The sequence below is a fragment of the Solanum pennellii genome, chromosome 4, assembly GCF_001406875.1.
Source record: "Solanum pennellii chromosome 4, SPENNV200".
NCBI lineage: Eukaryota > Viridiplantae > Streptophyta > Magnoliopsida > Solanales > Solanaceae > Solanum > Solanum pennellii.
The window spans coordinates 69,916,407-69,930,286 of record NC_028640.1 but is presented as its reverse complement, the minus strand read 5'-3'; the positions used below and the strand labels follow the sequence as shown (position 1 = coordinate 69,930,286).

Genomic DNA, 13,880 nt, shown 5'->3' with positions numbered 1-13,880 from the left:
GGTCGTAGTAGCTTTGATGATTCTCTGTCACTGGCTTTAGTTAAGTTAGCTTGATTTCTGTTATGGGTGATACTCACTTGACTATGCTTGAAAAGAAAATCTAGTGACAGATGCTGTATGTCCTCCTTATCCTTTTTTTAACACCTTTAAATCTTCATGGTATTATGTTTGACATACTTTTTCTTTAATTCAGTGGTTCAACAATTTACAAACAGGAAGGGCACTTACCGTGAGAGATCTTCTATCCTGGGTATCCTTTATTAATGTGACTGAGAGAATTCTTCAACCAGAATCTGCGTTCCTTCACGGGGCGTTTCTTGTTCTGCTCGACGGTTTAAGTTTGGGTTTGTGAACTTTCCAAATATTTTACTACTAAAGCTTTCTGTTTTTATTGGTTTAACAGTATTTGAAATGTAGGTTTTTCATATAGGGTCATGATATCAACCATCTAATACTTCTCATCTGTTGATGCACTCGTATCTTCTCCACTGGTTTTTTATTTGCCTTGCATATGCATGATTGGGGTTTCATACCATTCTTATATACATACATGGCTTCTGCACAAGTTTACCGTATTATTATCTTATTACCATTCTTATATACATGGCTTCTGCACAAGTTTACCTTATTATTATCTTATTGCTCAATTAATCAGCTATACTACTAATTCAATTTCTAGGAATCTCTTCTTTGTATCTTGAGAAAAATGGCTATTCTTGTATAGGTTTCCATGAGATTTTACGACTTACTTCATATGTTCCTGCTGGTCAACAATGTCTGTTCTGCACTGGGGATTTTGTTTCTCTTTTTTTTCTTCATTCTGTTAATACTTATTTTACTCAGGTACAAATATTTCAAGGACAGATGCTGCAGGGTTGCGAGAGAAATGCCTTTCATTTCTTTTAGATGGACTAAAGGTCTCATCTTATACTTCTTCACATAATAAATCATTTCTTTTTTGATCAATCTGTTTGAAAGATTTTACGGATTTAAACGCAAAAAATGTAGATACAGTAAACATTATTTTTCAATCTTGAGTGGTGGCTTTTCAAATTTTTGTCATCTCTAGAAAGGTTAAATGGAATAGGTCCGTCTAGACGTGCTCTGATCTCACAGAAGAGTTAGCTGGGCTCCACATTTTCAATAGAAATGCTAGGAATAAGCTATTTTGTCGTAAGTCACAGAGAAGTAGAGGCGAACATATATTATCATATTCTGTAATTTTCCAACATTTGCTGTCTCTTGGGAAATGAAATACTACTACTTGATCATCCTGGTCTTCACATGCTTGTTTGAGGTACTTGTACTGTTTCTTGTAACATTTCTATCGTAACAAGTATCACCGTTTGCCATTGTAGGAGCTCAATCTTAGTTTTGATCGCTCTAAAATTTCCATGCTGGTGCCTTATGGTTGGGCCGATCTGGGAAGATCTGCTGTTGTAGAGTGCAGTGATACAATGCAATGTGATAATCGCTTTGGGATTCCTCCTTTCTATATTGAGAAAGGTATGATGTACTGGGTATGATCTAAAAATTTATCATGAGAAATTTGGCTGCTGATAATGCTTATTTGCTTAGCAGATTTGATAACCATATAGGAAAATATTGTGAAAAGAAATTACTGCTTTACTGCTTTTAAGTCATTTGGGTGGAAGTAGAACCTTGCTGTTGCTGAAGAGTTAATGATGTTGTTCATACTGTTCGTCAGATGAACAGTTGGGGCTTGTCGATTCCCTTTGTAGGGGTAAAATGAGTAATCTTTTAAGTGATGGGGTGGACCCTGTATATAAGCCATATACCAAAAGCAGAGGAACATTGCCAAACTTTGGTTCTTTAAGAAAGAAACCCAATTATCTTGAACTTGTTGATCCTGAATCAAATACATGTATTTGTGTTATTGGAAGATTTCTTTTATTGACAATGAGTTTCAACAATTTTAATGCATCTAATTCATAGTTGACTTCATCTTAAAAAATGCATCTAAGTCACTGGTGGTAACTTCTTTTTCCGGTCATAGTGTACATTAATACCCGTTATACTCTTAGGGATCCCCATCCTGAACACGTTAAAAATTTTGCCTTTGGAAGATCAAAGCAGGTTGCCACATGGGTCACTGTCCTACCAGAGGACAGTATCTTCCTTCGAAATTGTCATATTTCCTGGAAGAGCTACTTTGTTGACTAAACAAGTTGACTTGCTAACCAGATATGGCTGTATTAGTGTATGAATTGTTTAGCTGTCAGAACTTACGGATGTAAAGCAAACAAGTTTTTCTTAAGTTGAGGTAACTTTTGAGCTTCATAAAGAGTAGAGACGGTAAATTTCTAAGCACTGTACGAGAAAATAGCAATATTGAAATACGGACTCTAAATTCCAGAGATAAATTTATTTGTATTCTAATGATTGTAGCTTATTATAGCCACTTGCACTTGCTTCTTCTGTGATCCACCGCTTTATTGATTTCAAAGTCTTGGCCAGAATTAGTCTGAAGACACTCCAATTATATTCTGGACAGTCTGAAAAAAATGGGCTGAAGTAGTGATCTAGATATCAAGAGATGCCAATTCTTGACTATTTTTTGTTCCTGGAAAGTTTTCCCATTCAAATAAGTGGTAAAACTTCGTACCTCATTATTTGTTTATTTATTTATTTATTTACGGACTGTCTTTGCATGTTTCCGGGTTAACAGTTAAAGGTGGAGCCAAATACTTGTGTTGCTTTCTTTTTACAATGTTGTGCTTAAATCTTCTTAGGTGGGAATTGTTTTGCTGGTGAGAAATTTGAGTTTCTAGCACCAACGACCCGCAGGAATGCATTGAGAGTGCTCCGTGCCATGCAGCTTGCTAAACCTGGTAGACTTCATTTTATAAGGGAATTGTTGTTCCCTTTTGTTTTATGTATAAATACACACATGCCATATTTGCTGAAAATCGCTCAAAGAATTCCACTGGCCTATGAAGTAGCCTGACTTTGTAATTTCACTCTCTGTAGTTCTGTTGGAAGGGAGTCCGGGCGTTGGAAAAACAAGTCTAATTGTAGCCCTTGGCAAATTTTCTGGGCACACAGTAGTACGGATAAATTTATCAGAGCAGGTCAATAAATCTATTCGGTTCCCACCTCAGATTTTTAGTATTTTTTATAGATGTTGAAATATCTCTGTAATTATATATTCTTACTGGTGTGGACATTGACATACCCAGACGGACATCATGGACTTGTTTGGGTCTGATTTACCTGTGGAGGGTGATGAAGGGATGCAATTTGCGTGGTCTGATGGAATTCTTTTACAGGTGTGTTTATGTTCCTTCAGTAGAATGGCTTGTTTCAGTAAATCAAAATAATTTGCATTAATTTGCTGTATTTCCAGGCTTTAAAGCAGGGATCATGGGTGCTTTTGGATGAACTCAATCTTGCTTCACAGTCTGTCTTGGAGGTTGAAATCTACACTTTTACCTTCATACATGTTCTGTTTTTTTGCAGCAGTTATCTTAGTCTCTTGATTCCCTCACTTAGTTAACCAGTTTTTTATTTTTACCATGAAAATAGGGGTTAAATGCTATTTTGGACCATCGGGCTGAGGTTTTCATTCCAGAGTTAGGTCGTACTTTCAAGTGCCCACCTTCTTTCAGAGTTTTTGCTTGTCAGAATCCTTCAAATCAAGGTGGGGGACGGAAAGGTCTTCCAAAGTCCTTCCTCAACAGATTTATGAAGGTCTGCCTTGCCACTGTTTACAATTGATTGCAGTACATGAGTGAATGAAAGAGTTCCTAGGAATTATCTCATGCTTGTTGGTTTCAGGTTTATGTCGATGAGCTAGTTGAGGATGACTATCTTGCTATTTCTAGTTCGCTGTATCCAACAATTTCACGTTCTCTTCTCTCTAATCTGGTTTTATTTAATAAGAGATTACATGAAGAAATAATGTTGCTTCACAAATTTGCTCAAGAAGGATCCCCTTGGGAGTTCAATCTCCGAGATGTAATTCGTTCCTGTGAAATCATAAAAGGTCTGTTCTTTTGTTCTTGACAGCCTATTCTCATATCAGTCTTACAGGATTGACCTCAAATACTTGAATTTCGCTTTTCAGATGCCCCAAGTATATCAGAATCTGATTGCTTTCTGAATCCTGTTTATGTTCAAAGAATGCGGACAGCTGTTGATAGAGTGGAGGTCTTAAAGCTTTATGAACAGGTATTCAAAATGAAGCCCAGCATAAATCCTCATCCGCGGGTTCAGCTGAATACCAAGTATTTGATTGTTGGGAATGTATCTATCGAACGAAATCCTTACCTGTCACCTGGAGTGTCCAACAGCGACCTTAAAATTTTGCCTGGCTTCCGAAATAGCTTGGAAGCTGTAGCACAATGTGTTAAAAAACAGTGGCTATGCATATTAGTTGGACCTGCATCCTCTGGTAAAACTTCATTGATACGATTGCTTGCTCAGCTGACAGGAAATGTACTTAATGAGTTGAATCTTTCTTCTGCAACTGATATTTCTGAGCTCCTTGGAAGCTTTGAGCAACACAATGCTGTTCGAAAATACCGTCTTGCCATCACTTGGATTGAATCCTTTATAAATGAATATTGTGGTCTGCAGCTTGAATCTTCATGCAAGGAATTTATGATGAGAAAAGAGCTGTTTATTCTGTGGCTGTCCTTCTTATCAAGCATCAAGCACGACCCTCCAACAAGTTCTTGCTCTTCGTATGTTGATACTTGGAGGACAAAGTACTTTGAGTCTGCCTCTACGTTGGTTAACATTATTGAACATCTAAAGTTGGTGGTTGAGGAAACATCATTGCCTTTGTCTTGGTCTATGAAGGATTTGGATTCAACTCTTGCAATGATCAAGAAATTTGAAGAAGGTCACTCAAAAAGGACACATTCCTCGAAGTTTGAGTGGGTAACTGGCATGCTTGTAAAGGCTATAGAAAATGGAGAGTGGATAGTATTGGATAATGCAAATCTCTGTAACCCAACGGTCTGTATGCTCTCTCTTCCATGCATGGTCTTTTAACTTTTCATTATTTTTGTTGCAATCTCTATAGTGTGTAAAATGTTAATCTTAAGGTGCTGTGTCTTGTTTACAATGGTTATTTGGTACCTCTTGATTTGTGCAGGTTCTTGACAGGATAAATTCTTTAGTTGAACAATCTGGATCCATCACCATAAATGAATGTGGAACAGTTGAAGGAAAGCCTGTAATTCTTCATCCACACCCTAAGTTTCGGATGTTTCTAACAGTTAACCCTCTAAACGGTGAAGTTTCACGTGCAATGAGAAATAGAGGGGTTGAAATTTTTATGATGGAGTCTGATTGGTTGTTTGATGACAAATGCCCTGAAATTGAAATCGAGCTCGAGAATGCAAAGAGATACATCATTCTTTCTGGGGTACCTTCTGGTAAGTTAGTTGATTTGATGGCCAATGCCCACATGACTGCAAAGGTTGAAGGTGCACTGCTCAAAATTAGGATCACACTTCTTGAACTTGCACGCTGGGTGCAGTTGTTTCAGCAACTTCTTACAAACGGTAACCAGCTTTCATGGAGCTTGCAAACGAGTTGGCAGCATACATATGTTTCTTTATTTGGTGTTGATGGAGGCAAGAGTCTTGTTGATCAAGTGGGGGTTCCTATTTCTCTAATACCAAAGTTTCAGGACTTCAACTCCTCTCAAGCTGGCTTGTTATCTTTGCCAGGGGGATGGCCTGCACCCCTGAAATTGAGGGACTATCTTATATATTCTAAAGAAACTTGTATAAGGCAAAATTGCATGTACCTCGAGTTCCTGGGAGCTCAGACTGCCTGTTATTCAACTTCTGCTGCATTACGTAATGCACTGGCTCCTACTTCTGTCGTTAGCCCACTCGTGATGGATACACGGCTCTTGCATTCCCTGATGTTTCCTAAAAATGCAAGCTGTCAAGCTGATGTTTGTGGCGGGGCAAAAGAACTTAACTTGGATTTAGCCCGGGAAATGTTGTTATATGCTGCGAATTGGGTATTTGAACAGGCTACTGAAAGTGATTACAAGCTTTATCTTCTTTGGTTTTCCCATGTTGGTTCTCTGTTACAACAATATTCTTCATTCTTTAGTTTTTATTCCTCTATTCTGGCAAAGGAATTGGAACATCCAATATGGAATCAGATTTTTAGTCGTCGTCATGAGATTGTGTCTCATTATTTGGTTAATTTGGATACTTGTCCAATACCTTTGCTTTCAGTAGAAGTGGTTGATTTAGCGCCAGCTGACAATGTATTGAAATCCTGCAGTTTTCTTGTGAACGCCATTAAGAGTGTTAGATTACTGAGACGTAGCCATCTGCAGTGGAGCTCTGAGATAGGTTACAAATACAGTAGTGAAACACAGTTCTTTAAACCTGTTTTGAGATCTCTTCAAGAGTTGGAGAAGAACATACTTGAAATGTTTGTCCAGTCACCTTCTTTTGATGTGCTGTTCCAGTTGTACAGTAATCTCCTAGAACATCACACTTTACTATGGACAGGCATTGTCACTTCTCAAAATGAGTGCTTGCTAATTTCTTGGAGATCTTTGATGAAGGAAGTTTCAAGACTGTCAGATTTTTTCCCAAAAGAAGTAGAGACGTTTCAGGTAAGTTGTCTTGGTTTAGCTCGTCACTTTTGTCTGTCTTCGCTATGCCTTATTCTTAATTGATTTGTTTCTTTGTTCTCCTTTTGTTTTATGACAATGAGTTTTCACTCTGTTTCAACTTCTACTTATATAGAGAGATGTGGAGAATTTGGACAAGTTCTCAAAAAAATGGCCTTCACAGTTGCAAAAGTCCTTGTTGTGGGTCCATGGTGGGCATCCCTATCTGCCTCCTTCTGCTGAATTATATGAGAAATTGTGTCAGCTACTAAACTTTTGTGAACGACTTTGGCCGGGGAAGAGAAAAATCAGGGAGCTAGGTAGCTTTTCTTTGATCTTTTGGCTACCATTTTTTCCTAATTTCCAGTTCTCGGTCTGACTCAAATACTTTTGTAGCAACAGATGATGTAATAACTGAAGCTGCTCTATATTCTAATCCAGAACTACGGCTCCTTGCCATGCAAGGTACACATCTTATCATTTGGTATTGTTGCTATCTCGTGTGATCTGGTCACATTTCATTGCGTTACATTTGGTGCTGTGTACAAGGGCCAGAAGTGGGTTCCGCTATTCTATTTAATTGTTCTTGTCAAACTTTCTAGTATTAGTTTCTTTTGGTAATACATTCATGAAGTAACAAGATAAGGATCTACTGGTTGTTTGGATGGTCGTTTAGTTATGTATAGTTGTGGCTCATAGCGGTTAATTATTTGGTTTGATTTAAAGTTAGCAGAAAGGTAGTTTTGGTTTTAAATTGTAATTTTTTTGGATTCTGCTGTGTATTCGTAGCTTTGATTTATTTTGTTGTAAACCTACAATAAATAAATTAACTATATGAATGTTTCTTTCTCTCTGTTTAGTTAGGCTTTTAAATGACACACCTATGAACATGGTATCAGGTGGACAAATTCTTGGAATCAGTGTAGAGTTAGCTAAAGATAGGGCACAATGGTAGAAAATCCATATAGGTGATATCTTCTAGGTTCAAATATCGTTGCTACCTGTTACAAAAGAATTTTCACATGCTTGTCCAAGAAAAATGATTCAAGCCTACCGCATGTGAGCGGCTCTGTTGCGTGATAAACGTAGAGTTAGTTTAAGATAGAGTAGCTAAAGGTAGGGTACAATGGTAGAAAATCCATATAGGTGATATCTTATATGTTCAAAAATCGTTGCTACCTGTCACAAAGAATTTTCACATGCTTGTCGTAAGAAAAATGTTTCAAGCCCACATGTGAGCGGGTGTGTTGCGTGATAAATAATGCAACCATCTCTTCTGAAATAGATGGTGTGTGTCATCAAAGTGGTGTTAGTCTAATGTTCTAATCTCTCCTAGCAATTTAGATCACAATATACAATACTCTTGGTGATAGGATGCTTTACTTGTTTTGGATCTTATCTGACTGAATATGATTCTTGGTAAGGTGTCTCTATGTCATCTTTTGTCATGGCAAAAGTTGATGAAAATGGTATCAGACCTGTTGAGCAGTTGGAGGAGATGTACCAGGTTTGCTTGTTACCTTCTCCTATCTTTTTCATTGTGTGGATTATTTAGAATTATGGTAAGTGTATTCATTTCTTATGCAGATGCTTTCCAGAAGGTTTGATTTTGAAAAAGAGAAGTTGGAAGAGAATATCAGGAGTATCAATCAAGCTCCAAGAACATCTATTTTACCTGCTTGTTGTGTCTTCTTACCTGACATGTTTTGTCAAAGGTCTAGCTTTGATTGTTGGCTAGAGACTTTACCCATAGCTGATGATGCCAGTTTTTTCCTTGATACAAGACTACTTCAGAATCTTTCGACATTTGCTTTAACTGATGAGGAGGAACAATGCCAGAATCTTTTGCCAATTGCTTTAACTGATGAGGAGGAACAATGCCAGAATGTTTCGCCAATTGCTTTAACTGATGGGGAGAAACAACACCAAGTAAGATTTTCTTTTCTTAACTATATCAAGTACTTTTGTTGGGGTCTATGGGGAACAACCTCTCTGCTACACACAAGGGGCAAGGTATGTGTACATCCTACCCTCCCCAGAACTCACTTTTGAGATTACAGTGGGTATGTTGTTGTGGGTGTTGTATATCATGTACGATTTTTCATCATGATGCGTTAAATAGTCTAAGATAACATTCATGTGGTGCAACCAATAATACGGTATTGTCTTGTCCAATCAAACAGGCCTTGGCTGGCCTTATTAAGTCAGCAATGGATTTTTCTTTGAACTTCTCATCAAGGTCTCCAACTGACTTTTCACCTCACCAAAAAATTTTATGGACCCTAGATGCTTGGAGATCTATCGATAGAGGTCAGTAAAATCTTTGTAAATTGGTCATTACATCATTATAATATCTACATCATTCTTTTTCTCTGTTCAAACAGTGAGTGAACAGATATCCAGTTTTGTTCTTGAAATGTGGTATATATGGCATTCATCTTTGTGGACGCCAACTGTTGCTGAGGTAAACCGTATGATGCATATATACTGCAAATTGTTTTGCATCTTCCAGTATAATATCTGTATTTATGTTGTTACGGTCCTGCAGAACCTCTCATGGCATAAATGTGACGATATCCTTCCTGATGAGCTGTTTAAGCCTTCAAAAATGGCAGCAATTCAGAAAATCCTGTAAGTTCCTTATTTGTTTGATGTGTGTAGCTGTAGGGGCGACAATTCGGCTAGGGTGGGTCTTCTTTCGGTACCAATTTCCAACTAGTGATGAATGTTTGTATACATGCAAGATACAGATATGGAGGGGGAGAAATAGAGAGGGTTGAGAAAAGATATATGTGCATATATATGTTTATAGGAAGAGGATGGGGTGGTGATGATCGTATTGCTGTTCAGTTTCCAGTGTGCTATTTTGGCTAAGCTTCATGCATCTTGGATCTTGCATTTCTATTTCCGTGCCCCACAGTTTCTCATGGTACCAGCACTAAGTTGGTGTTATAGCTTACATCCAAATAAGCCGAAACCAAAAGATAATTTCCTTCTACGTGCAGGAAGCTAATAAAATTTATGGAGGTTCAATACCATATACCAGTTCTAGATTAAACCATTAAATGATCTGTAGTAGGCAGTCAGCTTTTATTTTAAGAACAGTATCTTTTTGCCTTAAAATGCCTTCTGTTCCTTCCATGAAGTCCACCAAGTTGCGGTGGATAGTATACCAGGTATTCTTCATCTTCTTACCTAGGCCCTTCCTGTTCCTGCAGCAGATAAACTCGAGTTTAGTCTAGGCATGATAATCCCAGAATGTTGAAAACTAGACAACATAGTGATTTGCATTTTACCCAGTACCTGTGCTGGTGGGAGGTAACAAGTAACCTGTGAGCCGGGGTGTGGCGAGCTGGTCCAGACATCATGATTATCAAAACATATTGGTGGCCGATACTTACATTTCCCTCTCCATATAAGTAGCATTATTGCTCTTTGTAGGTTGTCTTGCGTTAGGCATGCTTCCTTTACAATGCATCTTCACGAAAACATGCCCCTTTATAGGAAGCTCTTGCTCTTCAAATCCTTTTCCAAGGTCGCGATGGGATCTGCTTATGGCCTTGTTGCATGGTATAATAATGAAGTCACTCGCCTTTAGAAAAGTTAATCTGCACCTCCTCCATCTCCCAGTTATTAAGGTGTCATCTGGAATATATGTTCCACCTGTGCCTTCTCATGAAGTACTCGCGTTCCAGAAAAGTTGATCCACACTTCCATCTCCCGGTCATTAAGATGTCATCTGGAACATATGTCCCACCTGTCCCTTCTCTTCTGTCTCCCACAGTGAAGTTTGATTCTTGTGCCATGTTGAACACAAATGGGAATTGCATCTTTGATGGTAAGTTGTGTATCCTGTTGTCATGCTGAGAAGATGTTTCCTTCCATTGCCAATCTTTTTATACAGAAGTAGCCACAGTGATTGGGATCTGTTCCTGAATATCCCACTTCATTAGGTCCATGGCCCAACCTTGTATGGCACTCATTCATTAAACCAAATTTCTCTTTCATCACTAAGCATATCGAACATTTTCTTCCTGGTTAAACCTCCCTAACCAGTTTATTTAAAGACTTGTTTTGTACTTGTAAATTTTTGTCACCCATTCCTGAAACATTTAAGAACTCATATACCTTATTTGGTCTGTTTCTGCATACAAGTGTAAGTTACTTAAGCTGCTTCGGTTGCCACATCCTTAATCCATCTCCCTGAACAGAAAATTTGAGCATCTTACTTAGGCCCTCATGACTAGAATATAAGTTGCCTGGACTCTTCAGTTTCGGTGCTGCACCGTATTGACACGATGTGTTTGTGGGTGTGGGATCCTTACCAGATCTAGCCGATCAATTTTGGGTACTTTGACCCGAATGATAGAGAAATTAGAGACAGATACAATGATTAGTGGAGTCCAAACAAAAGCTACACTCCTCAAAAAAAAAAAAAAAGCCACACTGAAATCATAATATAGGCTTATATTCTTTTTACCGGTAAAAGATATTTACAGGTCAGCATGACTGTTGAATGTGCAATCAACTCACGCAGTCTGTCACGACCGCTATGTTATTTGCAATAGCCATGTTACACTAAAGAAACAGTCAAGAGGTGCATATGTACTCAATAATGATTACAGAGTCAAACTTTGCTATATAAAAAATTCGTGCATTCCTTTCTTTCCAAATAGTCCACCATAGTTTAGGCTTATTTTTATAATACTATTTTTAGATACTTGTATTATTTTTAGCTGCACCTTCGTGCTCGTATACAAACCCTGAATTTTCAATTAGATCATGAAGGATTCTTCCTCTAGATTTGCACCTGTATCGGACACCCGTGTCTTAAAACTCTCCTTGTTGCAAAGAAACCTTGAGCTGAGCCTTTTTTGAGCACTGATATCTTAACTGTGCTATCAGAAACAAACTCCCTACCTTCTCAAGGTAGGGGTAAGGTCTGCCTACACTCTATCCTCCCCAGACCCCACCCGTGGAATTACACTAGGTTTTTTGTTGATCTCAACTGCGCTATTCTGATGATTTACCAGTTTAATTGTTCTGTCGCAGAACCCGGTTCTTAGAGCAATTTGATAAAGAAATCTCATTTTACATATTACCATGCTTGTCCTTGGTGAAGTTGGTGATACATTATTTAATCAGATCTTATACATTTTGAAGATTGTTTGCAATTTAAGTTCTTCTTCTTTTTCATTTTCTATGTTGATGTTTGACTAGCCACGGAGTTTAAGAAATAAAGAAAGAGTTTTAGACACAACCAAATGTACACTTAGAGCTTGCGGTCTTAAACAGGCTAAAAACATCTTTTTCAAGGATAGAACGAGAAGTTCAAATTCTAAATTTTTTGGTTATAGACAGGTGTCATTCTTTTTGGAACAAACTAATAAGGAAAGGGAGTACATAGCGAGTACCTTTTGTTTGAAAGACTTCGCTATTTTTTTTCCGAAGTTTTGAATTTTTTTTCTAATAAACTTTTCCTCAAGCACAGATTTGGTAAATTTGCCATCAGAGATTACCCGGTGCATAGTCTCAAAATGAGAGCTGCTTCCCATTATCTTTGGCAAGGTTCTCTGGAAGTAGAGACAAAAACTTTTCTATTATCGACTGCGCGGTCCCTCTTCCAGAAGGTATGGTCTCCTTTAGTTTTGACATTTTCAGTTTCCAAATTAGTGCTGAAGTGATATTTTATGATCTATATTCTCTGCTGCATGTGCTTTCAGATGATTTTTGCACACAGGAAGTCTTTCGAAGCTGAGAAGTTTGATAAAATTAAAGCTTTGTTTCAATCTGCTACGCAGGAGATCATCACGGTAATTATTCTCCTTATGGCCCATTTGAATGTATTCTGTAGGCAGGATAGCTTTATAATATGTTCTTTGCCCCATTTCAACATTTTCTTCCATAGCTGCTATTCTATGACAGAGAAACTAACCCATTATGGGATGTTGGTTTCCAATTGGACTTCTCAAATTGGGGATATTTACTATTTTTATTTGAATCTTAAGTTTGTTTATAACCACTTTTCTTTTGTGTGTCATAGCAAGACCAAATTGAGATCATGCTTTCCCTTCTTGCATCATCAAATCACAAGATCATCTCATCAGATGAGATGAAACCTTTTGTTGAGCCTTTGCTTCAAGGATTGTATCTCCCATGCTCGCCTGAGGGTGAGTGCATTAGAATTGTCTTTTCCCAGGGTTCCACACTTGTTGGTCATGTCGTTTTTTGGGGGGTCTGAACTATTTGTTTTATTTTGTTATTTTTTCCTGTTTCTCTTGCAGCCTTTACAAATAGGATAGGAAGTGTGTGGTTGCTCATTGGGGCCTTCCGCTACCAGCTTCTGATTTGCTGCACTGATCTGGATCCAACTGCAAAATACTACTTAAAGTACTCTAGAGTCGTGGAAAAGATATCATCTCTTCAGCTCGAAGCTCAGGTAAGGGATATGATAAGAATTGGTTACTTGAACAGAAAACAAGAAAATAATGCGGAAGAGAAAGTACAAAGATAGAAGACATGAAATGAAAGATAGGTGAAATTTGAGAATATAATCCCCAAATTTCGAAATCAAATGCCAAGAAACCTAATTAAACATAGAACTAATTATATTTCTAGTAGAATCATTCAAAACATAGATCAGCGGTGTCTGGGCTCCTAATTCGAAGAAATTAGAGATAGTAGCCAGTATCCAATTACCTCTTTGATGTACAAGTAAGAACTAAGAACCAAAGATATGAGGGATGGGTTAATCAAACTTCTTGGGCTAAATTAATATCTCAAAGTGGGGAATGGAAACAAAACAAAATTTTGGAAGTATGGATGGGTTAATCAAACCTCTCTCAAGGATCTTTTCCCAGATCTGTTCCTCATTTGTGAGAACCCTGAAGATAGTGTGTGTTATTGCTGGCCAGAGGAGGGAATTTCGGAAGGATGGATGGGCTCATTCTTGGGCTTTTCTTCCACGATAAGCATCTTCTTGATTTCCCGTTGAAGCCTGTCAACCTTTATGGGAAGTAACGCGGGATGCTATCTTGAGATCAATCCTTATGTCTCTGTTCTGGAGTTGAAGCTGTCAACCTTTAGGCGATGTGTGTGGAAAATTCGGATGTCTTGATGTCAATAATTTTCTCTGTGCTAGAGTTTTCACAAGATGAACTTGGAGAGTTGAACAATTGAACTGGAAGAACTATAAATGTAGATGCTTACATATTTGAATTTGCCTGTCTTATCGCATTAAACACTCTCCGCCCCCCCACCCACCCAC

At 38.0% G+C, this 13,880-nt stretch overlaps 1 protein-coding gene across 5 annotated transcripts in view; it reads left to right on the top strand.

The window, feature by feature from the left end:
* Nucleotides 1-13,880, top strand: part of LOC107017615 (midasin) — a 46,027-nt gene that overhangs the window by 16,284 nt on the left and 15,863 nt on the right. For 4 of the 5 annotated variants that reach the window (XM_027916443.1, XM_015217794.2, XM_015217793.2 and 1 more), the window contains 22 exons: nucleotides 194-344; nucleotides 844-917; nucleotides 1,359-1,506; nucleotides 2,754-2,852; nucleotides 2,992-3,092; nucleotides 3,201-3,290; nucleotides 3,368-3,433; nucleotides 3,547-3,711; nucleotides 3,799-4,006; nucleotides 4,088-4,983; nucleotides 5,123-6,616; nucleotides 6,750-6,933; nucleotides 7,010-7,078; nucleotides 8,038-8,120; nucleotides 8,201-8,542; nucleotides 8,797-8,923; nucleotides 8,998-9,077; nucleotides 9,162-9,244; nucleotides 12,105-12,243; nucleotides 12,337-12,426; nucleotides 12,657-12,783; nucleotides 12,898-13,052. In XM_027916443.1, coding sequence (XP_027772244.1) covers nucleotides 194-344; nucleotides 844-917; nucleotides 1,359-1,506; nucleotides 2,754-2,852; nucleotides 2,992-3,092; nucleotides 3,201-3,290; nucleotides 3,368-3,433; nucleotides 3,547-3,711; nucleotides 3,799-4,006; nucleotides 4,088-4,983; nucleotides 5,123-6,616; nucleotides 6,750-6,933; nucleotides 7,010-7,078; nucleotides 8,038-8,120; nucleotides 8,201-8,542; nucleotides 8,797-8,923; nucleotides 8,998-9,077; nucleotides 9,162-9,244; nucleotides 12,105-12,243; nucleotides 12,337-12,426; nucleotides 12,657-12,783; nucleotides 12,898-13,052 — 4,971 coding nt within the window. The remainder of the gene's footprint in view (nucleotides 1-193; nucleotides 345-843; nucleotides 918-1,358; nucleotides 1,507-2,753; nucleotides 2,853-2,991; nucleotides 3,093-3,200; nucleotides 3,291-3,367; nucleotides 3,434-3,546; nucleotides 3,712-3,798; nucleotides 4,007-4,087; nucleotides 4,984-5,122; nucleotides 6,617-6,749; nucleotides 6,934-7,009; nucleotides 7,079-8,037; nucleotides 8,121-8,200; nucleotides 8,543-8,796; nucleotides 8,924-8,997; nucleotides 9,078-9,161; nucleotides 9,245-12,104; nucleotides 12,244-12,336; nucleotides 12,427-12,656; nucleotides 12,784-12,897; nucleotides 13,053-13,880) is intronic. The other variant, XM_015217795.2, reaches the window with a different exon arrangement.